This window comes from Chroicocephalus ridibundus, chromosome Z, assembly GCF_963924245.1.
Source record: "Chroicocephalus ridibundus chromosome Z, bChrRid1.1, whole genome shotgun sequence".
Taxonomy (NCBI): domain Eukaryota; kingdom Metazoa; phylum Chordata; class Aves; order Charadriiformes; family Laridae; genus Chroicocephalus; species Chroicocephalus ridibundus.
This window is the reverse complement of record NC_086316.1, coordinates 73946595-73971242: the sequence shown is the minus strand read 5'-3', so window position 1 is coordinate 73971242 and position 24648 is coordinate 73946595. Positions and strand designations below refer to the sequence as shown.

General features: G+C 41.0%; 1 protein-coding gene across 2 annotated transcripts in view; it reads right to left on the bottom strand.

The window, feature by feature from the left end:
* Positions 1 to 24648, bottom strand: part of ADAMTS12 (ADAM metallopeptidase with thrombospondin type 1 motif 12) — a 167817-nt gene that overhangs the window by 84735 nt on the left and 58434 nt on the right. For both annotated transcript variants that reach the window (XM_063320596.1, XM_063320597.1), the window contains exon 3: positions 18820 to 18994. In XM_063320596.1, coding sequence (XP_063176666.1) covers positions 18820 to 18994 — 175 coding nt within the window. The remainder of the gene's footprint in view (positions 1 to 18819; positions 18995 to 24648) is intronic.

The window sequence follows — 24648 nt, the reverse complement described above, 5'->3', positions numbered from 1 at the left end:
ATTTAATCACGTACTTCCCCATGTTGACAACCCCCAAGTCACAACAAAAACAAGCACAGAGAAAGAAAGCTTGCAACTTTGCAGGCTTTGTTTAACTTTAACATTCCTGCTGTCAAAAACATGAAGTATCAAACAGTGGAGTCACAACCACTCTAATGCAGAATGAAGCTAAAATTGGACCTGTGTTGACTGATGCACTTAATTAGATACTGCTGCTGAGTGTGCCTGCCCCTCATTAGTACTTGCACTGGGAAGGATGGAATGATAAATGTTCTGGGCCACTGACATCAGGAGGTACATAGAGAACAACATCATGGGAAACAGCTATGCCTGGAGTTGCCTACATTCTGCAACCACGATTTTCCTTCTGCCTGAATGTTCTAATTTTTTTTCCCAGGGATTAAACCCAAGTCAAAAAGGGACAATAAAAATTATTTTTTAATTGAAACAGGCTGCCCAGGGAAGTGCTCGAGTGGTATTTAAAAGACATTTGAAAGTTATGTAAAAAGACATGTAGACTTGGCACTTAGGGACGTGATTTAGTGGTGGACTTGGGAGTGCTAGGTTAATGGTTGGACTCGATGATCTTAAGGGTCTTTTCCAACCTAAATGATTCTATGACTCTGTTCCCTAAGGTTGCATGCTGCAGGTAAGTTTGTGTAGGCATTACAGAATTCAGCAGTGAAAGCAAGCGCTGAAACTCTTGAAGGATACATATTTTGTGGAGCTTCTTGGACACATGGACAGGAAGACAGTTATGAACCACAGGATCCAGAAACTGGCAGCACAAGTCTCTGGAGTGCCCATTAGTTCTTTGGAGTTAATTAAGTGATTTCCACTAATTGCAGGGTGTCCTAATGTCATGGTTTTGGTCAAATTGGCCAATGGCCAGTGACAGATGCTCCCCCCCAGCCTCTCGTACAAAGAAGGAGGAGAGATAAAGAGAGATTTATGAGTTTAGAAGAAACTAAACTACTTTAATGGAATATTAATAATAAAATAAAAAGGAAATAATAAAATAGGTACAGTATATACAAAACTGTATCAAGCTCCCAGGATGATGTCACCGGCAGGCACTGGGGAAGTCCCAGACTGAACTCAGCGACGGGCGGGAACTGGATTCCACAGCTGGAGTCAGGGACACACGGATGGGGGTCAAAGGCAGATGAACAGACAGGGTCCTCCTCAGACATCAGACATTGAAGAAAGAGACCTGACCCTTTGATCCCTCAGCTTTTATACTGAGCGTGATGCAGATGGGATGGAATACCTCCGTTGGTCAGTTTTGGGTCACCTGTCCCATCTGCTCCTCCCTGCAGGTGGGACCCCTCTACAATTTTCTGCTTCCGACCTTCCAATGGCGCAAATAATGAAATTAGCTGACCTTGGTTGTTATAAGTATGAGCAAGAGCCTTTCTGCTTACCATTCCTTGGCACAAACTGTCTTATCACTCTGAGAACAAACCATTTTCAGCACAACATGCTGTTAATTTCAGAGAGTTAGAAGAGGTCTAGCTAAGAAATAAAATTACTGAACAGAAAGTTGGTTCTGTTTTACCTCAAACAAGGACACCTAATGCCAAGCTTCAAGAATTGGTGAGAACGTAGGAATAGTGGACAGAGAGTATCAATGCAAGGAAAGGCACCATAAAAAAGCAAAATGATGTTGGAAGAGGTGAAGGACAAGAAAGAACTACTAAGGGTTGTAATTCCAATGATTTGGGCAGTGTGAGTGGTTTAGACGGAAGGTTTGCTCTTTCCACATGGCTGGTACAAGAGTGCAATGTTCTTTTCAAGCTGTACAGATTGCAACCAGCCACTACTGGGACTTGAGAAGTAGCTAAAACAAGCCTCCACCTCCTGGGCTTTAACAAGGGACAGGGACTGAGGAGAACCATTCCTCTTGGGCAAGTCATTAAGGCAGCTTATGTACCCACAGTTATACATTTACATTCACAATACCAACTGCATCTAAAACTGGTGAACATTAGCAGTCTCTTCAAGAAAGAATGACTGAGAATGATCACATTTGATTCAGGGATTGTAAGTAAACTGATGCATTTCCCTGTGCAAACATTTTACTTCAGAAACGTGCAGCTCCTCTTTTATCAGACGCCAAATTCTGCATGGTAGACATAGCTATCAATGTCCTAAAACGAAGAAACATTTTTTTCTGTTCCCCAACAGAACCACAAGCTGAAGTACAGCAAAGAAGGCAGGTATGTCAGCACAATTCTCTCCCCCAGTCCATAACATATGCTTCCTTCCGTACTGGTCCATCCTCCAGCCAGGGTATAAGTTTCCTGTGGTTTGACCAGGAACAAACAGCTGCAGAGCAGAAGGGGAGGGTTTGGGATTCCCCTTGAGGCCTCTCTTCCCACTGGCTGTCTTGCTCAGCTCTCTGCAAACACCTCAAGATTTCCCCGCACCTCCCCAGAGAGGACAGACTGCTGCTCTGTACACTCGAGATGCTCAGATTGGCTTTTTCAGTCTTGCAACAACTGAGGAGGGACTCCCTCCACACAGATACCGTTCGCAAAATCCTCCTGGTACTATAATCATCCCCACAAAACCAATATGCCCAGCACAATTTTGCCTGTTTATGCTCCCCCGCGCAGAATCAGAAATGTCGGGTGGGTTTAAAAGCCTCCTCTAGGTCCCCAAGAGCCAACCTGTGTACCACAGGAACTCCTCTCTGGCTCATCATTTCCCTTCATTAAACAGCAAAACCAGCCGCTCGCACCTCTCTGTGCTTGCAAATGATTAGTGCAGAACCAGCTGGGACCAGCTGCTCCCGTCTCCTCTTGCAGAGGAACAGGAAGTCAGAGGCAAACGGAGACAGGCAGCGCAGAGCACCCGCGAGATGCCACCACTCCCATGTTGACCCAGCCTGTTGGGTGGTCCCAAAACAGGATGCAGCTTCCCCGTGGGCTGCGACACAAAGAAACTTCCAAGTTAACAAGTCTCACCCGCACCAAGAGACTTCCAAGTTAACAGGAGCTGAATCTCAGCCGTTTGATTTGCAACTCCCTGTGAAAAGCACGGTTACTGAACTAAAGATATTTCATGTCACCCACCTCTGTCCTCCTGCCTGGCCCCAATCTCTTTGCGTTTTTCTGTGCCTGTTGCCCTAACTGCACCTCTTCCCGAAACAACAAATAGCTGCTCTGAGGCAATCTGTTGTAGTTAAGCAAGGAGTTTCATGTTTTCTCTATAAAGCTTGCTGTCATGAGGAGGGCTCAGAGTCTAAATAGGCTCTGTAAACAATATTCCATAATAATTGACTGTCTCTAGCTCCCAAGTAACATTGTATGCTAAAAACACTCAGCAAATTTGCTCTTCATTATCTCCATTGACTTCTGGAAGTAAATGGCAGTTCTTTCCATCTCAGCTATTATTACTTAAAAATAGTAAGTTTACAGAATTTTTTGCCCTTGGGCAATACTACCAGCACACTGGAACTCTACCTTATAGATAATAATCTCACTGTTTTCTACACACAGCACTTTAAAAGACATTACATTTCACCTCTCTTTATAATTCTAGTATTTACTTCTTTCACTCCCAGGCAAAAAGAGAACAAAAACTGAAGGTGTTTGTGTGATAACAGCTTAGGAAAAATGTGGCAAAAGGCTAAACTTAGCAATAGCATCCATATAGCTCATTTTTATTATTTAACTAGTCTTAACTATTGAAGTTGACACCCTTAAGTTACAAACTGTCTGAAGTGTTCTGTAGCAGTGTTTCTTGACCACTGATGATCCGGAAAGCATCTACAAGACACTTCAAGAAATTAACATTTCTACACATATGAGCAAGCCAACAAAATAAGAGCCACAAATGATCACTCAAAGTTTAGTAAATTTTTAGCTGGACATAAATGAAAACTGTACAAAATACTCATTTTTTTTCTCACCCAAACCAACTGATCCTGCAACTAAAAAAAAAGGCTCAGAAACACAACATTCTGTAACAGTGTTTAGTAATGACTGGTATTCTTGACTTGCTATGAGTTAGCAGGGACAGGAATCATCAAAAAAACTACTACAGCATTCCCTTCTGACATCACTACAACGTTTAACTGGTTGTCTCTGTGGTTGTAGATGCAAGTGACTGAGAAAGTGCTATTCTGACATATGAACACCATCCAGAGCTGCAAGAAGATTTTCAGTCTGATATTTCTGTCACCAAAAATGCAGAGTCAGGTCAATCGAAACTATTCACAAATTAATGTTGATACCTTAAAATTAATTCAGTCACAGAAACACCACAAAAGTCAAATGAACAACACCCTGGTCATGCCTCAGCAGCTGCAAGCAGAAATCACTCCTGAAAACGAACTTCCGTATTTCCATATGGAGAAGCAATCATCATATACTCCTATTTGATTTTTATATTTTGGAGTGACGAGAAAGTCCACTACTCTAATACAACTGGCTTATTCGTACTCCACACTCAGCTATAAAAGACTGACATCTCTGGCTCTCTGTGAATGGCATCCTTACCTTTCTATGCCATCCTTGCTAGCAGAGCTCAGCAGTCTCGCTGTCCCAAGAGAGATGCTCTGCCGGGGCACAGGGAACCCACCACTAACTTGGTTCTTCTCCAGGTGATGTGCTTTTTGTGTACCACGGATATATAATGACACTCCTGAAGCTTCATGGAGCAAAACGGCACTCCATCCTCTCAAGTCCTCTCCTTCTCACCAAAAAAAATTACAAGAACTTGACCTATCAGGCTTTGCCTACTCCCATAAGTTAAATATAGACAGCGAACAAATACACCCAGGCACTGGAACTTGTTTGCCTACTTTATTAAGGTGGACGGTTCCCAGCACAGCCGCTGTATGGGGCAATGAGCACGCTCTCCGTCAATTCCTGAGCATGGCACAGGAGTGGACGCAGGTCAGGAATCCCTCTTGGTAGCCAGATCTGGCCACCCTGTTCAGGAGGCTGAGAAAATTTCATGTATGCACACAGACTGTTCTGTGCTACTTGGCAGCAAGGACAAAGAATACCGGCGTATTTTATTTATTAGCACAAATGTGGTCTCATTGTGTTTGCCACGAATATCTTCGGTGTTACAGCACAAGAGTAAATCCCAGCTCAGCGCTCAGTTCACAGATAAAAAGTAATACCATAAAACAGAATACTTAGTGTTTGCAATACCACTGGCATCTTGTAAGCAAATTTTTTCAAGCAAAGTTATTAAAGATGATGTCTATTTATGTTCATCATATAAACTGACTGCTTTTGTGGCTATTCTATATGTTTACAATGTCAGGTTTTTGCTAAACACTCTGGCATTGGATTAGTATTTTCAGGGTATTTTTATCATTCAGTTACTCAAATATGTTCACATTTCTAAGAAATAAAAGTTTCCAGTTCAGCTTTCAAAATGTACAGCTTAAACTGTGTATCTTTCAAGACGTCAACAGAGAGGTTACTGGGATACCCATACGTGTGGGAATTGGTGAACTCAGCTGAAACCACCCCAGCTGGAATCCCCTTATTATTTGGCACTGCCACCACAAAAACCTTGGGTAGATTTCAAGAAGACAGATTCACCTACTTTAACTTTTACAGATGTGAAAATAAGTCAAGAATTCAGCTAAAAATACCTTTTCAAGACTGGACTTGAGAGAATGCTCCAGCTGTAATGTCACAGTCCAATTATAAAGCACTAGACAGAAATAAATTATTTAATGTCCAAACATAAAACAGGTAAAAAAAAAATTTAAAAAAATGGTTCTAAAGAGATCTTTGTCTTCATATTTACAGAATTGACTGGTTAAGAAATATTTTGACCCTAGGTCCTAAATATCTAAGTAAAAATGTATAAGGATGTATTTACTTATATAAATTAATGAAGCATCCGTTAAAATATACATAGGATTTTTTCACTGAGCACTGACAATGAGAATTTCCTGGTCTCATAACCAATGGTTTAAAAATTGGCTCCTAGCTGCCTTTTAATCCTGACTTATAACACAAAAGGATGGGAAAATACTAGGAAAATAATCTAGATTACACTTTCCTTTTTTTCTGCATTTTAGTTTAGGTCTACTAATGCAGAAGACAGAATCCCACTTTTTTCAAAACTTACCAGAAGATAGCCTCTATGTCAGCCACAACACTACCTACCGTATGTCGTAGCCACATCAGAGAAAACGTATCATACAATATTTTAGCAAAACACATAGATGGAGAAGGAGGTGGAAGAAAAATACCCTAGAACACAACATAAAGTATTTGGAATACCCCTCATAACTTTTAAACAAAACTTTTGCAATCATCCAAGGAGCTGAACGGAAGGTCCATTAGTGTTCCTTATATAAATTGCCGGGCTTTGTTTTAGCACTGCGTTTCAACATTTTATTAAGCTCATGGATATAAACACATTCCTTTTCACCTTTTTTCCCCCCAGAACACTTTCTTACAGTTAATAGGTAGTGTACACTAACAGGATTCAAAAGGGGTTTTAAAAGATAAAAAGCAAGACAGTAGTCAGTGCTTTCCAAATACTCCAAAACCCCATTGAAAAACTAGTGTCCTAGTGTTAGTAAAGCGAAGATGAAACCCCAATTTGGTATTTGTATTAGCTCTTTTTATGTGTTACTGCTATTCTCAGGAATCCTCCAATGCTCTTGTTCTACAAACTGTACCTGCTCATTAATTCAGCTCAAGGTAAGTTTACACAGGATAAACCAGAACTTGCTGCAGCACACTGGACATGGCACAGCAGACGGGCTGAGACACCACAGAATTCAAGTCACGGTGCCAGACCCGCCTGAGAATTGAGAAAAATTAGCGCTGTATTGGCACATCCAGACTGGCAGTGCTCGCAGCGCCCGTCACCCACAGCAGCTCTGCAGGTCGGCAGGTCTAGAAGGAAGAACTACCTCCAGGCCTTCCCCGGCGAGGGGGTATGAAACATACCCTGGTGGATCACACCACACGATTTGAGAGCAAATAAAGCTGACCCGTGCTTCCAAAATGAAGCGCAATCCAACACGCCCTGGCAAACGTGTCTTAGCTGACAGTTCTGCTTCACCTCTCCCAGGCTGCCCCTGTGCCTGTCTCGCTCCCATTTCGAGAGCTCCAGATCTCTTGGAAATAGGGCAGTATCAAGGCAAAACCCAAGCCTACGGGAAAATCCAGAAGCATCTCTAACCATTTCACACACTACCATTGTGTTTTACTACGTAAAAGCCTAGAAATGACAAATCATTCTGAAGAGACCAATAGATAGCAATAGTCAGAAAGCGTTTATCTGAACTAACAGAACAAATATGTAATGCCATTAATTTTGTAACAGAACTAATTAGCTATTGTAATGGATTGCACAAGTCCTGATGTTTGCCTTCTAACATTACACCATTTTTCCCTTCCTTCCTCCCTTCCTTCCTCCCTCCCTCCCTCCCTCCCTTCCTTCTTCCTTCCTCCCTTCCTCCCTCTAATTATGGAGAAAATAATACTTTTCCCAGACATCACTCAAAGCTTTTATGACTTATTTTCATTATGAGGGGACTGTGAGGAGCAGGATGAGCATGAGCTGTTACAGGGGAGCGAGGGTGAAAGCTGAAGAGAATGGCTGGATCCTATTCCTTTGCTCATCGGCCATCCTTAGAAACAGCCAAACCAAACAGATACCTCCCTAAAATTCTGTAGGCCATTCAATCTTTCTGGCACCATCATATGAGAAGAAATTTGAAAGGAAGATGGGGGAGTGGAAAGCACTGGGTGACAGTTGCCAAGTCAGTGAAATTCTGTGGCTCATTATCCCCATCTCCCCATCTTCTGAAGACCTTCATACTAGAGGCACGCTGCAGACACAGAGGCCAAGTTCTCATGAATGCACTGTCCATCAGTAAGTGAACATTCCTTGCACTGCAGTTTGTTATACACGGAAAATAGCCCTTACGGTTCACCCATAATTCCAGAGATTTGAATTGTTTAAACAAAATCTCAAGTTTTAAACACTCAAAAGACAGTTTAAGAAATGTAAAGTACCCCAACTAAACTAATGCATGATGTCTGTGTTGTAAAAGAGAAACGGCTACTCTCAGAACAGGTCTTTGAAGTGGTAGTTAAACTACACTTTTTAATTAGTTTGGTTTAAATTCACATTACTAAGGGAAAGAAGAGAAAATCTAGAATTAAACTTGAAACAAAATGCTATTCTTTCAAGGTTTGATATATCTTTAAGAAATGCTGCATATCCTATAACCTTCTTATCTCCGTGCTTATACAACAGAGTTTATTTGCCCCTTCTCTGGACCAGCTGTTGTTTTTTCCATTCCATTTCTCCACTGTATTTAAAATATACCAATCCCACTAGTGTGCTCCAAGGAATTAAAACATGCTAGCACTTTGAGGGGCCTGCTTCTCCTTGGCTGAGGCCAAATGTCTTGTATTTCAGATGATGTTACTGAGCAATACAGCCTTCAATGCATCAGCCCCAAACCCTGCTGTGCTTCTGCAGCAAGTATCAGCAGTGGAAGAGCTGCTCTTGCAGGTGAGGACTCCTCCTGAGCCTGGGCCTGAGAAGGGGTTGGTCAGTCTGGGAGTTAGCAAAATGAATTATGCTAATACAGCATCTTGAAAATCTCAAACACATACTGCTTTTAATGTTTTCTGTTCCTAGAAGCAGGTCCTGATAACCATGTTCTCCAGCTTCATCACATTTTGAAAGATGACCGCAGAGGTTCTCTTGCTCTGACTCAGCACACAAGATTTCACTTTGCCTGATTAAGCCCCTGAAGAGACACCCATGCACAGACACCAGCCGCTGAAACGGCAGAGCAGGGACAGCCCATCACCCAGCTACTCCATCCTGCAGAAGGCATCTGTAAACTGCTAGAAGGAGCACGGGGAGGAATGGCACAAACAACATCGGGACATCTCAGGGGAGGCAGCCAACAGCGTCTCTGCACATCAGAGGTTAAGGACTCCTGCCAGCAGGCACCTCGAGCAGTCCTGTTAGGATAATACTGTCTTGGGGTGACCCGTGCCATTCTCAGCCCTTCATGAGTACCACGACATGGGCTAAAGGATGTTTCCAGTTTTAGCCAGTCCTGAGAGTGAATTTTTCCTGTGTGTTCGGTTTCCTATCAGAGACTAGTTACCAGGGTCATTAGAACCTCTTGAATGTCACAACCCCATTAATTCGCTTCCATTTTTTTCACGCGTAGGGTGAAGGTTCACCAGTAACACCAGCTATAATTAAGTAGGCTCCCTGTGGTTTGCTGTCAACTGTACCAGAACCCTTCACAGACAGGAGCTACTGGGGCTCCCGCACTAAAGCGCCAAGAAGTTTGAAAGTATTAGCTTAGAACTGGGTTTGAGCTTTGAAATTTGCACTCCCATGGAAAGAGAATCAAGCAAAGTCCTGTCAACAGACTCAGCCTCTGTTATTTTCTAAATGACAATAACAGTTTTCATTTGCAGAAATGGCTCCTCTTATCTCCAGGTAGCCTTGAAATTATAAAGGTAAACGCATGGGACCAGAGAGAGAGAAAAATGCAGATGAGTTTGCCTGAAAGAAACATCCAGTTCACACACATCATAAAACAGTATGATTAATTACAGCTTAAGGAGCCAAAAATATCCCAAAAATGCATAAGAATGAATAAAACCAGGTTACTTCCATCAGCTGGGGAAGGAGCTGTTCCGTAATCCATTCCCCAATGTTAAGGCTATCTCCGCTTGGACAACTTTCAGCTGCCTGCCAATGTTACTGGCCCAGACTTTGCAGGAAACTCCCTTCTTTTACTGCCCTTCTTCGCCATTATCTCCCCGGCAGATGAAATTTCATCTCTCTTATCTTCCATCTCCTCTGAGGAAGACCTGACCAACAGAAGTACCTCACGATGGGCAACGGGTGCAACTGGGACAGTGAAAAGAAAATACCATAAAGCAGAGAGTGGTTCAGTGAAGATTTTGCCTGGAGAATGTCAGGCAAATAATACAGAAAATGTCAGGAATGATCCCCTGTTAAAACTGCAGCACCTGAAAGAAGACTTTGATCCAAATCCAAACCTCCACAGAGCTGAGGGGAATCCAGACTGGAGGCTCAACTGACAGTAGTGCAAATCAGAGGGGAAGAAACTTGATTCAGCTTGTTTTAGAGCTCAGGCAAGCAAGAAACTCTGCTGTTAATTCTAATTTTGGCAAAGAGGAAGACAGATTGAGGCTGTGTTTTAACTGTGTTTAAAAAGTACTTAAATTACAAAAATCTATCTCTCTGCAGCTTCAACTCAAACATTGTTTTGGAGCTGAGCAAAATATTAATAGACAAGATCTTTTTAAAATGAGATAAACCAGAGACAGCATGGAACTGGACCTTTTTTTTTTTTTTGAAGAAATGAATAAAGGACATCAAGGCTTTGGACTTCCTATTTTGCATAAAGATCCATTTGGGGCAGAGGTTCTTGAAACTGATTAGAACAGCTTAGAAGAGACTTTCTCTAATTTAACCGTCTACTTTATATGCACAAACACTTCACTATTAGCTGTTTAAAGAGGACAGGAATATGTAGCTTTTTCAGCTAAAACACCTGATTACATGTTGTTAGCTGAAATAAGTTTAACTTGAATATTTGCAAGAGAAAAAAAGCAGAAAGTGTAGAAGGTATCATTGCAAAAAAATCAGTATTCTCTTTTTATGCTCTTTCATATAGAAACCTGGACATGCAACAAATGGTTCCACAAAGTCTTCAAACAAGTACAGTATTTAAGGGCATCAACCAAAAACATTCTCCAGTGGCATGGCAATCTTTTGGACACTGTTGGGGTTTTTTTTGCCTAAAGGTGGATGCCTACTTCTGTTGGACAATTCCTTTCTCTCGAAAAAAAAGTGTGTGCAATTCGGTATGATCTTTAAGTGAATAGTGTCCCAGCAGTCTGTTATTTACATACATTTTTTTCAGGACAGTTCAGAAATAGCACACAGTAAAGAGGTATTATTTGCAAAGATAGCCTACAACAGGTAATCTTTACACAAGCACCATGAAAATGAGGAACAAACCTCACCATACTAGAAGTCTTTCACAACAAATCAAATACAGCCAGCAAGTCCAGTAGCTCACCTAATCCATGTTGAGGCAGCTCTTTGTTTTCAGCAACCAAATGTAAAAACAGTTCAGATATAAAGACCTGTGTCAGAAATGACATCCTGGACTCCAAAAGATGCCCTTTGCAGACTACTGTCTAGTGAAATTGCATCTACTAAACGCAACATCCCAGGCTACTCATTATGAGAATGGTCCCCACAAGCACCCACCACTGGAGTTGAGAACTCCACCCTACACTCAGCGGATAATCAAGACTGTAGAATAGGATCTGTGCACCCAGAACATGGTACTGAGTAATTAATTATGTGTGGAGTGGGGTAAGTCTGGATATGGCTCCACTTCTCCCTAAAAAGGAGAGAGTTTACAGTTCTCTACATGATGACTGGAGAGAAAAATTCTTATAACGTCCTAAGTTATGCAGTTTCCCTTGTTCACAACTAATCATAAAGCCAAAATCTATGCTGAGAAGAGTATTACAATCTCCTTTTAAGTATAATTCTTCCAGAGGAGTCTCCAAGTACACAAAATGCATCCAAGTACACAAAATACATCCAAGTTCAAGCAGATGCCGGGAAGATGGAGTGAATACCACCAACCCCAAGCAAGGAGTGGACAGGCTGCAAGGACACTGTGTTTCATGCAGAGAAACTGTGCTCAGACACCTGTTTAAAGTGGGTCACATATGAGAGGAGGTTGCCAGAGGTTCATCAGGGACGCCCAGACTTCAGAGAAAGTAATTGTGAACACTGAGCCCATATCAGTGCATTAGCCCCACAGCAAAAGTCCAGCACTTCCAGAAGAATTAGAAATCTGTGATCTGCCCAGAAATAATAAGGTAATTGTAGTTTCTTTTTTGAAAGTTCACAGAGAGTTCAGTATGACTGAGAAATCTGGCGCTAAGCAGACTGAAGGCTGAGCAGCTTTGCCAATACTACTCCATTAATGGGTCAAGTGCTCTGAGCAAATTTTTCAAACTGCTGCAACAAAAATGTTTCCTAAATGCAGCTTAGCTTTCTGAGTTTCCTATTTCAACTGTGGAAATCAGGTTTACAATTGTTTAAGGCTAAAGTTATCCTACAAAAGAGAAAGGCGTGGCATGTAATACGTAACAGTTTAATTTTAAAGCTTACTATTGCTCTCCAAATCAATACTGCAGCAATTTAACATTTACATTACCACAGCATTTATTTACACAGTCAATGGCAATACTCAAACAGTGGAACAGTATCACACACAGTTTGATGAGGAAAGCTGTAGCAGGAGCAGAAGCAGAAGGCATTCCTCTACTAGAATACATAGTTAGAAATGCTGAACTAAATTCAGTCTGGATCCAGACGGAGACTCCTCAGTCTGATGAGTGGTTAAGCAAACTGTTTCAATGAAGACATGAAAGATTTCATAGTCTACCCTTTAAACTACAGGAAAGCAAGTGCAGTAAGCAAGCAATAGCAAACACAATTTCTCTCCAGTGGCACAGGGACCGAAAACAAAAACTGCACTGAAACACAGTGATATAGTTTTGACTCACATTATTTGGAAAACGGCCTGACACAGAACTTTACATTTTTTTTCAGTCATTGAGTGAGGAAGCATATCGTATTTCTGATGTCTTTTGTGGCAACAAGTGACTATTATCACAGTTTAACAACAATCTCCTGTTTCCACATTTTTCTCCCTTACCTCCTGCACAACACAAGTACTTATGGAAAGTACCATGTCTCAGTTAGTAGGAGTTAGTGAAATACTGAAGGTTAAAATCCAGAGGAGAAGAAAAGATGAGAAAACAACCAGGGACTGGGAAAGCAGGTGTCAGCACTCTGCCAGCATCGAGCTTCCTCTGGCCCCTGTTTAGCACAGACTTCAGATCTACTTGGAGAAAGTTCTAGTTTTGACTCTGCACTGATTTAACTGGAGAGGGAGAACTGCACAAAATCCAGAATTTTTTCCCTTTCTCCTTTACCAATATTTCTACTAGCCTAGGCATATCCCAAGGACAATTCATCCCAAAAGCTGAAGACGACATTTTTGGATAGGATGAATCAGCCTTTGACAATGACTGTTCTATTCCACTAACTATAAAAGGAGCTTGTAACACAACTAGCTTAAACTCAAGGATTTAACTGCTAGGCTACTCAAGAGATAAGAACTTTATCCTGTGCCCTCAAAACCTGAAGTTCAAGTAATAGTTGGCATAGCTATTAAACATCTGTATGCTAATGAAACCTAGAATCCTTTTTATTGCTTAGCAAGGCTAGACATTTGTGCCTGCTGATTTGTTAGAAATAAACGGATTTTTGACAGCAAAGTGAAATGACCAGAGAAGTCTTCTTAAATTCATATGTCAGATGTTAGAAATTCAAAGCTGAAGAATTCTTATCTCCCCAGCACAGAATCCAAAGGTTTTAGAAACAGAAGAGGACTCTTCCTTTTTCTGGAGAAGGAAAGCACAAGACAATGAAAAAAAGTCTTATCTCTGATTAGCTTCTAATAAACTCCAGAGAGCAACTGAAAAAAGGAAAAAAATGTCTTCCTGAAACCTGAAAGAAAGTTAGAATCTCCTGCTTTTATTTCATTAGATTCTTGGGGGCTGGGAGGGGTGGGGAGGTGAGGGGAAATCTCTCGATACCAGTTAGCAGCAATTGTTTCATCCACTGCTAGAACAAACCAGCTCCCATGTCTTTGTTCCCCAGGTACCCCACTCCTGAAATGTTACATCTCCTGCTGTCTGCACAAGCAGGCACTCGCTGTTTTCAGTTCAACGCCAACTGTTCCAGAGATGAGCGATACTATGTGTACTCCTGCAGGCTGTGTATTTTGTTGTTCCTGCTTCAAAATAGAGGTCTTTCCACCTGAATGTATCTATTTGTTCTTTTTTCATGGCAAGCAGCTTTTAAATGGGTTAGTAGACCCTGTTCATAGGCAGCAGAGGGATGCAGGGAGAAAGATTCTCTTCCCTTTGCACTGAATTAATCTCAGTTATTGCAATTCAATGTGTGAACTTACCATCCTAAGAATAATAGTCTCTGTGTTTTGGAGACACTAGGCAAATTAAGCTGAATAGTAAGTGATGTGGTTAAATACAGGATAAACAAATACTGGAAAAATGTCAGCATCATTCTTTAAAAGATATGGAAGCTACACAGCATGTACAAGGGGTTCTGCCAGCAAGCAAGGCTGCTTACATTGGCCACAACGTTCTTCCAAAAAAAGATAGGTTATCCTTTGAGAATAAAACAGTGTTTGGGGCTTTTCTTCCCTCTCTCTTCCAAGTGGTTACACAAAGGACTTCACTGTCAAAAGCCAAGACTAACAGTTTATGCTGTACGCTTGCAGATAGTAAAATTGCTCTTGCAGTATCAAGCTAATCATCAAAAAGCAAGACCACGATTCCATAAAATCTGGCACTCAGGCAGAACCCTTAGGAAGAAAAGCAAGTAATACTGTCTGAAATGGCTTAATGGCATTCTAGTCATCTGTTAAATGAACCATGCCACCAAGCCATCATTCAAAAGACTTGAAAACGAGTTTTGCAGATGATGTTGCTCTGCTCCTTCAGCTCCCCTCATCCCTCTACTCATATCACGCAGCACGCAGTCTGTTTCCTCCCTCCCACTCCAGCCTTATCCCACCACAGCTCCAATGCAAAATTGCTCCAAATGCAAATTTTTCAGTTGTAAGATTTATAACTCCTCTGCAGTCAAGGAGCTGGAGGTCCATGTACAAACCAAACTAATCCTAACTTCTGATCTGCGTGGAACTGATCTATCAAATCTTTTCAATGCCAAAATGAGGGCAAAGCATATGACAACTTCTATACCCATAAAGCTCCAATGAAGTGTTCTTGGAGATCCGCTCCAATACTCTAAACCTTTCCTTCTCTAGTTATACATTACCACCTACCGCAGCAAACACTGGGCTGCTGTCTGAATAAACTCAACTACCCTCCTTCTAAATGACAGCGACCTGACCACCCTGACCACTTCACCAGGCCAAGAAAAAGAAGTTTGATTATTCATATCGTATCAGTCCCCTCTGTAGCACTGAGTCAGGAAGGGCTAAATTACATCGCAGCATTTTCATTCACAAATTTCACCAAACTTCTCCATTTTGCAGTTCACAAACAAACCAATATCTTGTGGCAGACAGCACAAAAACAGAAAGAAATGAGAGGAAACCGTATTCTGAAGAAGGGAGGATAATTCCATCTCTTCTGCGTTATATCTTGGAGCACTGTAAAGTTTTTAAGATAACCTATTTAGAAAAATAAAGCAAATCGCCAATCCTTTGTTTCCTCTCCTACAGGCACAAATGATTAGAAATATTATTTATAAAGCTTAGGGACACTTTTCATTTATCATTTTTGCTACTTCTCATACAGTTTTCAAACGATACAGTAAAACAGCAACTTGCAATGTACAGTATCATAGTGGTGCTTTCAGTGCTTTCAAGATTAGCATTCATTTTTGCATGCAGCTAATGACTGAGCCATCTGGCAGATGCCCAAGCAGCAGTGGAAGTGTAGAGCACAAACCTAAGTTTTAATTTACATCATTTATCCCAATGATTTTTCTGAAAATACCTGAAACTGTTAAGGAGAATGCAAATTATAAGCTAATTAATATAATCACTGCAAGCGCACGTGAATGTAACTGAGGCTGAAGTATTACTGTACGTAATGAGATGAGACAGATGACAAGCAGGCTGGAGCCTGGAGATTCATGAGGGTGTTGCCACAGTGCACGTCGTGAGCACGCTGCATGGGGCTTCTTCCAAGAGGTGACATGGTCCCTGCGTTAAAAAAAAGCTTGAAAAGGACTCCACAGGAGGTCAGCATCCTCTGCCTATTCCCTTCCACACCATTTCCTCTCTTTTGATTTTGCCCATACAACTAGTCTTTATACTCCTCGCCTGACAGACGCTTAGTTCTGACTAAAATATTACTAGTATTACTACCCAACTTTGTGCGCTGACTTGAAAGCATCCACGTGGTTCAACTTTTCCAAGCAAAAATCTCCACTGCATTTTAGCCTGGGCACACAAAGGGTTTCCCAAGTCTGAAGAATGACTCAATTGTCTTAGCTTAAGTTTAAAAACCAAACAGAATCAGAGCTCAAATAAACAAAAGCAGACATCTATACGACGAATCTCAGCCTACGAGGTTGAAATATTTGATTCTGAAAACGAGTTCCTAGAAGAGATATGGCGGGCAATTCTTCACCAGTTAAGCCCCAGCCCAGTGGGGACAAAGCTAGGGCTGAGAATACAAAATGGTCATGATGTTTAATCTGGTAAACAGAATATGTTTCTAGAATTAAATGTGACTTGTAAATCAAAACTGTTTTGCTTTAAAGTGATCCCAAAAGGCATTACTCTGGGCCACCTGTGATATCATGTGGGTGTACCAGACTTCTGGCATCAAACTTAAGAGCATGAAGTGCTTGAGGTCTTGAGAAGGGGGAAGAGTCAACTTACCTTTAAAATTTATTTATGCACCAAGTATTCCCCAAAGCCTGTGGAGTGAATATATTTAGCCCAGAAAGCAAGAATTAACTCACTTTCCTTTTTTTGTCCTCTATTTCACTCCTAACAAGAGCAATTCCTTTGACAGTGCATAGTGCAAACAGGAAATGACACTGACTTTCTTTTTTTCTACCCTCCTTGAAGAGCTGGCTACAACAGAAGTAAAATAACAAAACTTAATACACAAATTAAAAGTTAAGGCATTTAGAGGAACCAATTATTGTTATATCCTGTGACATGAAGGGCAAAAATGTAATGAAGGAAATGCTTTTTTCCCTCATGCACTTTTTCACACTGATTAACTTTTATGACAGCCAAGCAGATTACTGCTTGACCAAAAGCAGACATTACCTCTAAAGGCTGATCGAGTCAGTCAAGCACAGAACATAAATGAGAGTATATTACTTCGTTAGTTCGTAAGACACTCCCTTTGTTAGCCTGGAATATCATGAACGTATTATTACCACTAGGAATAGTTCTGTCACATTAGAATGAATAACATCAGACAAGCCATTTAAATTCAAAAGCCTGTTAGAGCAAACTTAGCTAGTCCCTCAAATCTCAGGGAAGTTATGCTCAATTTTTCCCGGCATCCGGGTACAGCCAGTCTTTTCCTGCCTCATTCTGCAGGACTTTGAAGGAAGATACAAGAGGTTAAAAGTGAGAGGTAGAAAGAAAATAAGCAGGCGACACAAAGCAAATGCACAGTATGATCCCTGGTATCTCCTATCTCCTCTCCATACTTTTTAAAGTATTTTTGCCTAAGTATTTTTTAAGTATTATTGCTTACAGACGTTATTTCATCCATAAAAGAAACGTGGAAGACAGCAGGCAAGAACATTCCCTCATTCTTCACAGGCAAATCTAACGTAATTCCTTCTCACTCATCCCAGCAGTCATCAGAAGAAACAGAAAATCAGGGAGCTATTTTAGATTTAAGTTAAAATAGACATCAACTTTAGATGTTCACAGCTCTTCAACTTCAGCCTTATTTGTCTAAGAAGGAGATATATTTTTATTTGATGAAAAATAATAAGGAACAGCATTCGTATTAATTCTTATGACTTCCCCTTATCCGCACGTTTCTGGTATCACAGAAGATTGAATAGTTCCCCACAAGCCATAAGCTTTCTAGTTTCCCCCAGATATCATTTCACACTCCTCTTGGCCAGGAAGCAAGAAGTGCAAAGCAGGTCTATGACCAGAAATACAGTGGGGCTGACTTGTTGTTTGCTTCTTTAATTTATCAACTCATATTCCACAGCAGTAAAACTTCAGCAGCAGTCATGACTGCAGATTCAAAATTCCTACATTCCTCATTCTTTTGCCAACCCTGTAAAACAACCAACTACTCTTTAACCATTAACCTGTGAATGACAGAAACATCTCCCTGTGTATTCTGCAGATAACTTGGGTCTTATGTCATTTAGGTTATTATTCATTCTCCCTACCAATACTGTACCTTTTCTAAAGTTTGGTGCAGCCTCAGCTTGAAGGCCTCAAACATCAGAGAACCAATGCAAGATCTTTAAATTTTTTATATGAAGTCAGTCAAGTAAATTATTTTACTAAATAAAGGAACTCATTTTGTAATTACGAGATGCCAACTACCGTCTACATAGTGTATTTCCAGGATAATGTATTAGTTTATTTTCCAAAACAACATAATGCTAAATATTACTGAGCCAATATTTCAGTTATTTTTACTTCTACAAAAAACACCTTGCTGTTGCCCTGCACTCCACTTTCAGAACAACCAAATAAAAGTCTTTAAATATTCTGGTAGGTATCACAGAGAATCTAGAAATCCTAAATTTAAACCATGGATTAGAGGATGGATATTTTATGTTGAGGATGGCATTTGCATGGAGTGAGACTATTTTATTTAAAATAATAATGACTGCAATTCCTGTCATCCCAGAACTACTCAAGAATTCAAGTCAAACTCACTGAACAGTTCTGTTTGGAGAAAAAAGTGAGGGGTAGAAAGGATCAATGGTGTGAAAGACATATCCCAGCAGTCAAAAGGGGGAATTAAGTTTTCAGAAAGGAACCCAGATGGGTGGCTCTCAAGGTGTTTTGACTGAGATGCTCTCATTTTGCATAATCTCTTTTTACAGAATTTAAAAAAGCCTGGCAGAAGGAAAGGCACATGCCACTGGAAAATAAAAGCTGCTTAAAAAGATGCAGAAAGCAAACAGGCAGAAATCCAGTAATATTGGTACCATTCAATCCACATGCTTGTTCCTTCTCCATCGGGATCGCCCGTCTTCTCCTTAAAGCATTTTGAAGAATATTTGCCCCATAGATAATATGGGGATGGGGTGCTCCCTCCTTCTGTGGATGCTTTTTAATGGGCTCAATGAAGTAATCCCCATGGGGCAGATGGAAATATCCAGTCTGAAAATAAGCACAAAAGAGTTAATCTCTACTGTCCAGTACTGGAAGTCAAAAATAAAATAGACTCTTTTCAATGACCATCGCTGAGCTTTTCTCATAAGCCAGTCATTACACTGCAGAAATACAAAACCAACAGGTTTCCAGCATTTATTTTGCTGCATACATCAAGGTTCTTTTGTACCTCACAAAGGCGTAACAGTCCAAAGGGGAACAGAAAAAATATCTTCTTCCTAATAACCTGAAATCCTGTATACTAAGGCAAAGGCTCCCACATTTGTACAAAGTCACTGAAAGGTCAAAAGTTAATTTGTCAAACATGATGCACTAGAAAGATTTGTGTCTTGTTCTTCTGGTGTTTTGCATTCATTCCCCAGAGAACAAGCCCTGAATAGAAGCTGTTTCGTAAGTGCAAAGCGTAATTCTGCTCCCAGCTGCAATTCCACAGACATATTACAAAATCCATCAGATGGGATGGGCTGCGTGGTCCACTCTCGAGGCAGACTACAAATTCCCCTGGCCCCCAGGGTTCCAATGGAAATAAGCAGCTTTTCATGAATTATAGCAAGCTATTGTGATCATACAATAGACCTGCCTAACAAAGGCTGTAACATTTCTCATGCTATAACTTCTCTATCAGCTTCCCAGCTCTGACTGAGGTACGGGGCCTTTGATATCCATCTGGACTACAGAGGATTAGTTTACATCTCCCTCTGCCAAGATCCGAGACGCACATGCAACAGGACACGGCCTTCCTTGGTCCCTTGTTCCTCACCATTTTTGCAGGGATTGCTAACATTGCAAAACCATTGAATAGCCCTTCCATTTCAACATATACAGAGCAGTACTAAATCTAAAGCAAAGGACCTCCTGACAGGAGATGGAGGAATCACACTCTTACGGCTTTGTTTCCTCTTAGTTTTCTTGCTGGGGTCAGCGCAGCCTTCTTAACTTGGTCTGCAGCAGGAAAAAAGCAGCAACGCTGTATTCCTGCAGATGCTGTATTCAAATTTGCAAGGATAGACAAATTTAAAAACCCTTTTGAAATACTCTAAGGTCTTACAGTTTCCCTGGACAGTTGGGAAAGCCAGTAAGAGGGTAAGGACAAGAGGTAAATCATACGAACAGAGGAAAAGCATTCTTAAAAAATAAGCAACCATGGTCTCTGTGTACTAGGAGCCTAAAGGCAGCTCAGTGAGATCGCCACACAATGAGCTTCGAAGTCCCCTCTACCAGGTACCTCCTGCCTCCATGCTTATCGCCACAGGCCCAATACATCCCACAGCAAACTTGTACAAACAAATAACTGTGGCTGTCGTTTCACAGAGTTTGCCCAACAGTTCTAATCAGCAGAAGCTCTTTCCTTCCAGTTTTCCAGTGCAAGTCAAAGTCTAAAAGCCAGAGGTTGGCCTTGGTTTGAAACCTTGGTTATACCCATAAAGTTTCACAGGTTCAGGATTCAACGTCACATATGCTTGCTCATCTGGGATTACAGTTACTGCCTGTATGTTTTTTGTTTAATTTTTAAGAAAAAAGAAATCAAGACTTCTAATTTTTAAACATGAAATCCCAAAGATGATCAGATTTCTTTTTACATTATAAATCGAGTCTACTTTTCACATAGGAGCCGAGACGCACTACAATAGCAATAAATCCCATGTTCAGATAGGATAAAGATGTCAGGCGAGCATGAATCTATACAGCAGGAATGCCTATAAAGAGGCTAGACCAGGGAATTAGTAGTTGTAGTTTTCCTCCTGCTGCTCAAGGAATCAAAGCACTGTCACAAATCTTTGCCCATTCCTTTTCATTCCACGGGATTTGGTCTGCCCTGGATATTCTGTAAGCCTGGTTTATTTGACCTTCTTTTCTTGTTGTGTTTCTTAACCCAGTTGGAACCAGGAAGACCTAACCATCTTCACTGCAGACCCTGATTTTATAGGGCAGGCTGATTAGTCACTGGACTACTGTGTCAACGTTGCATCTGTAAGAAGAAAGGTCAGGCAATCATATTATTAGTAGTGTCCTCATTTCCCAAGCTCCCCCAGCAATGCTTGCATGTTGAAATACAGCTCTCCATCCAAGCTATATGGAGCAGGAGAAAAAACAAAAATTCATCATCTTTTGTACTGCGCATGCACACACAGAGATGGCAGTAAAGGTTGTTCCATGAGCCAGCAAACACTGGCCACTACAGCATCTGGCTTCAGATGTTCCCTTTTTAAATTTTTTTTAATTATTGTTTTCGTAACATTATCATTTTTCGGTATGGAATATCTACTTTCACAGTCTTACAGGTTTTTGCTATGACAACTCTATCCCAAGCCATCTCTGTTCCAATACAGCCACAACACCTCCAACCAGCTGGCATACTGTGGACAACGTTTGTTAAGTTCAGCAGTAGGACTGTACCATCCCACCCACCTGCGGCAGAAATCCTGCCAGTCTTCCTCTAAATCTGGGATGAAACCAGGAGTTGTCCCTCCTGTCCTCTGCAATAACTGCTTGTCTGCACCAGTTCATATCTGTCACTATCATTCTAGCACTTTCCAGGAGGACGTGTGGCTACTTGACTCATGTCCACTGCACGTGCTTCCTCCTTTACATTGACAGATAACTGAATGAGCACAGAAACTGAGTTAGCAGCACTGTCCTTCTCTGTGCTGTAATTACTGCCTTCCTGCTTGTCTCTTCTTTGTTGAGTGAGGCAAGGTCCAAGAGAACCCTCCTGCACTTCGTGCAGAAAAAGTGGAAATTTTTTATGTCCTTTCAATTTCTGGAAGAGGCCATGTCTGTGTGTCAGATCTCCCCTGAAGAAAGCTGAATCAGACATGTCTAACTTCTATATGATAGCTTTAGCATTTCTTCTTTAAAAGAGGTTGGTAACAGCCAGAGCCTTCCTATTTGTTGGCTACAGTTTGATGAATCTTGGGAAGATAAAGGCTGCTCCTACACTTGACATCCAGACTGAAGTCACTCTAAAGCATGAAGAAGTCTGAGAGTCAATTTTACCAAGGAGACACTCCAGACTCTGCAGGGTGTCATCAACTTGCAGTTCAACTCACTACAAGAACTCCTGACACCTTGGGAATATCAGAAAATCTCTACTTATTGAAAGGCAATTAAGCCCATACAGTAGCAAAACTAAGCTACAGCTAAAACTGCTGCGAGCTCAAAATAAAACAGGAAGAACCCTAGTTATATTTTCAGGTTACGCCCAACTCTTCGTGGTTGGCTTGGCAATACTCCTGGGTACACACACCCACAAGGCCACTTCAGGCTTTAATGCAGCAGTGGGTCTCCACAAACAACTGATGGGATGGCATTGAAATATATCAACCAGCTTTGTCACCAAAGAAAGTGCAACTGTACCCGTCAGCCCACTGACCAAGCTTTCCTGAATCACAGATGCAGCTTGTTGCCGTTTCTGTTTTAGCTCTGACCTTATGACAACCAATGAAAAACGCTTTTCACCTCAGCCTAAAAAGTGGTACAGGAGGTTATTTCCTTCATTCCTGTTGCTTCTTGCAAGGTTGAAAAGTATCAATATCATGAATTCAAGGCTACAAGTCAATAGGCCAGTGTTCTGCATCAAACTTTTGATATAACCCAACAAAGCATTCGGGAACAAGGTGTCCTTGCCTCTTGCCCAACCCCACCTACTTGTTCCTGCCATCAAATTATCGCCATGAATCCCTCTACAATGCAGTCTGAGGAGGGAGAAGGAGGAACAAGAGTACATTGAGCCTGTATTGCCACTAAGCTCATTGTAACGTGAACCCTGCATCTTGACTTTATTTATGGAACAGACCTGACGTTTGCCATATGACTGAATGTACATTCAGCACCTGGGAATCTTCACTGAAAAATTAAGTTATAAATCATCACTGTTGTGTGAAACTTTCTCCTGTTTTCTGATGGTATACAGACTAAAGCCCAGGTCTACTCACAGTATCTAAAAAGACTACAAAGAAAAGGCTGGGGTGACACCATGTTACTGTTCTTACACAAAAGATCCAACAGAACATACAGTTTTCCAAGTACTACACTTCTAAAGAAGGTGACAGATTGCACGTTGTAGCAAAATTGCTCCAAAAGTTCTCATGGATCCTAAATTCTAGTACTGATAGAATTTATTTAAACAAAACTGCCTGCTCTGTCTGCAACAAATTCCCCAATAAAGCAAGATATTTATAAGGAATCTTTCCTTTCACTTGAACTTTGTGCTCTGGGAGTTTCTGAAAGAGTTTGAAATTTGGATGCAACTATCATCACTCCAATACAAAATAAAAGAAATGCCATTACATCCTACACGGCATTTTACCGCTATCTGTGCTCTGCCCAGTAAAGACAGCTGCCTCCACGTGTTCCTTGTTACAGGACAGAGCCAGGATATTGTACCCAGGCCAGACTGTCTCTCTCCGAAGGTTTTGATGTGTTACTGAATATCCCTGGGTACTCTCTCTTCCCTGACAGTTTCAACATATGAGAATTCTCTACCCGTGTTGATAGCCTGAAATCAGTGCATGCATTGCCCCGATTTATCTGGCAACTGCAGTTCTCCTGGTGCTACAGCATGTGGAGAAAGAAAGCTGGAAGCGGGGATGAAAACAGAAAAAGCAAAATGATCGGAATAGATTTCTCTGCTCTGTATTACTACTCCCAGACACCAGTCCAAGAGGAGATTAGGGTTCTTAAGACCAGTGTCTTAAATACAGCTCTGTAAATGTGGTACATAAATGTTTTATGTCCTGTTATCTGAAGTAACGTTAAGCCAAAGCAAATTTAGGGGGGCTCAGGGACTGTAGACCTTTCTGCATAGACATATTATACTCATGACTGCAAAAGTAACTGAAGAGTGATACCAAAAATGTGCATTACTCCATACCCTCTAAAAATCCGTAGAACATTATGACACACTCCACTTTCATTATCTGCAAATGGCTACACTGTGTGCCTAAACTTACCAGAGATCAGAAGAAGACATAACGTTTAGCTCATGTAAAAGATCAGTTCTGGAACCTGACCCAAAACTTTCCCCTAATTCTAGTACCATGTAATTTTTTCAACATCTAAAAACATCTGCCAGTTCCACTTTTGCACTACAACAAGAAGAGGAGCTGATACTCCAAGACAAATGTTCTTCTCTTGGCTCTTCCTGGAAGTAACCGGAAGGTAAGGTAGGTATTTGTATATCTTCTAAATAAAAATCCTTTATCCTTGCTTTGTTTATCCTTAAAGTATTTTATTATTGACCGATTGGCTGTCAGGTAGAAACCAAGATTTTCATTACTGTCTAGAATCATAAAGAAGAGCACACACAAGTTATACTCTACATTATAAATTTAGAAAATCCATCAATTGCACAATCTATCGGTTGGAAGTGTAAAGGCCCTATACATTAGCAGTAGCAAATAAAATTAGCATGACTTTAACCATGGGAAACGTGGTTCTTTCAGAAATAGTCCGTTACTGCAAAAAAATAAATATTTCATATTTGAAATAGTAGTCTACTAGGGGATATAGTATTTTTTATTAACTCAATTTCCTGCTCTGTCTTACAGAGAAACGTGTTACAGAGATACCTGTGTAAATTTATGGGTAAAGCCAATTAAGGAAATCGGAGTAGGAAATGCACCACGCCTGCCAGTGCTGCT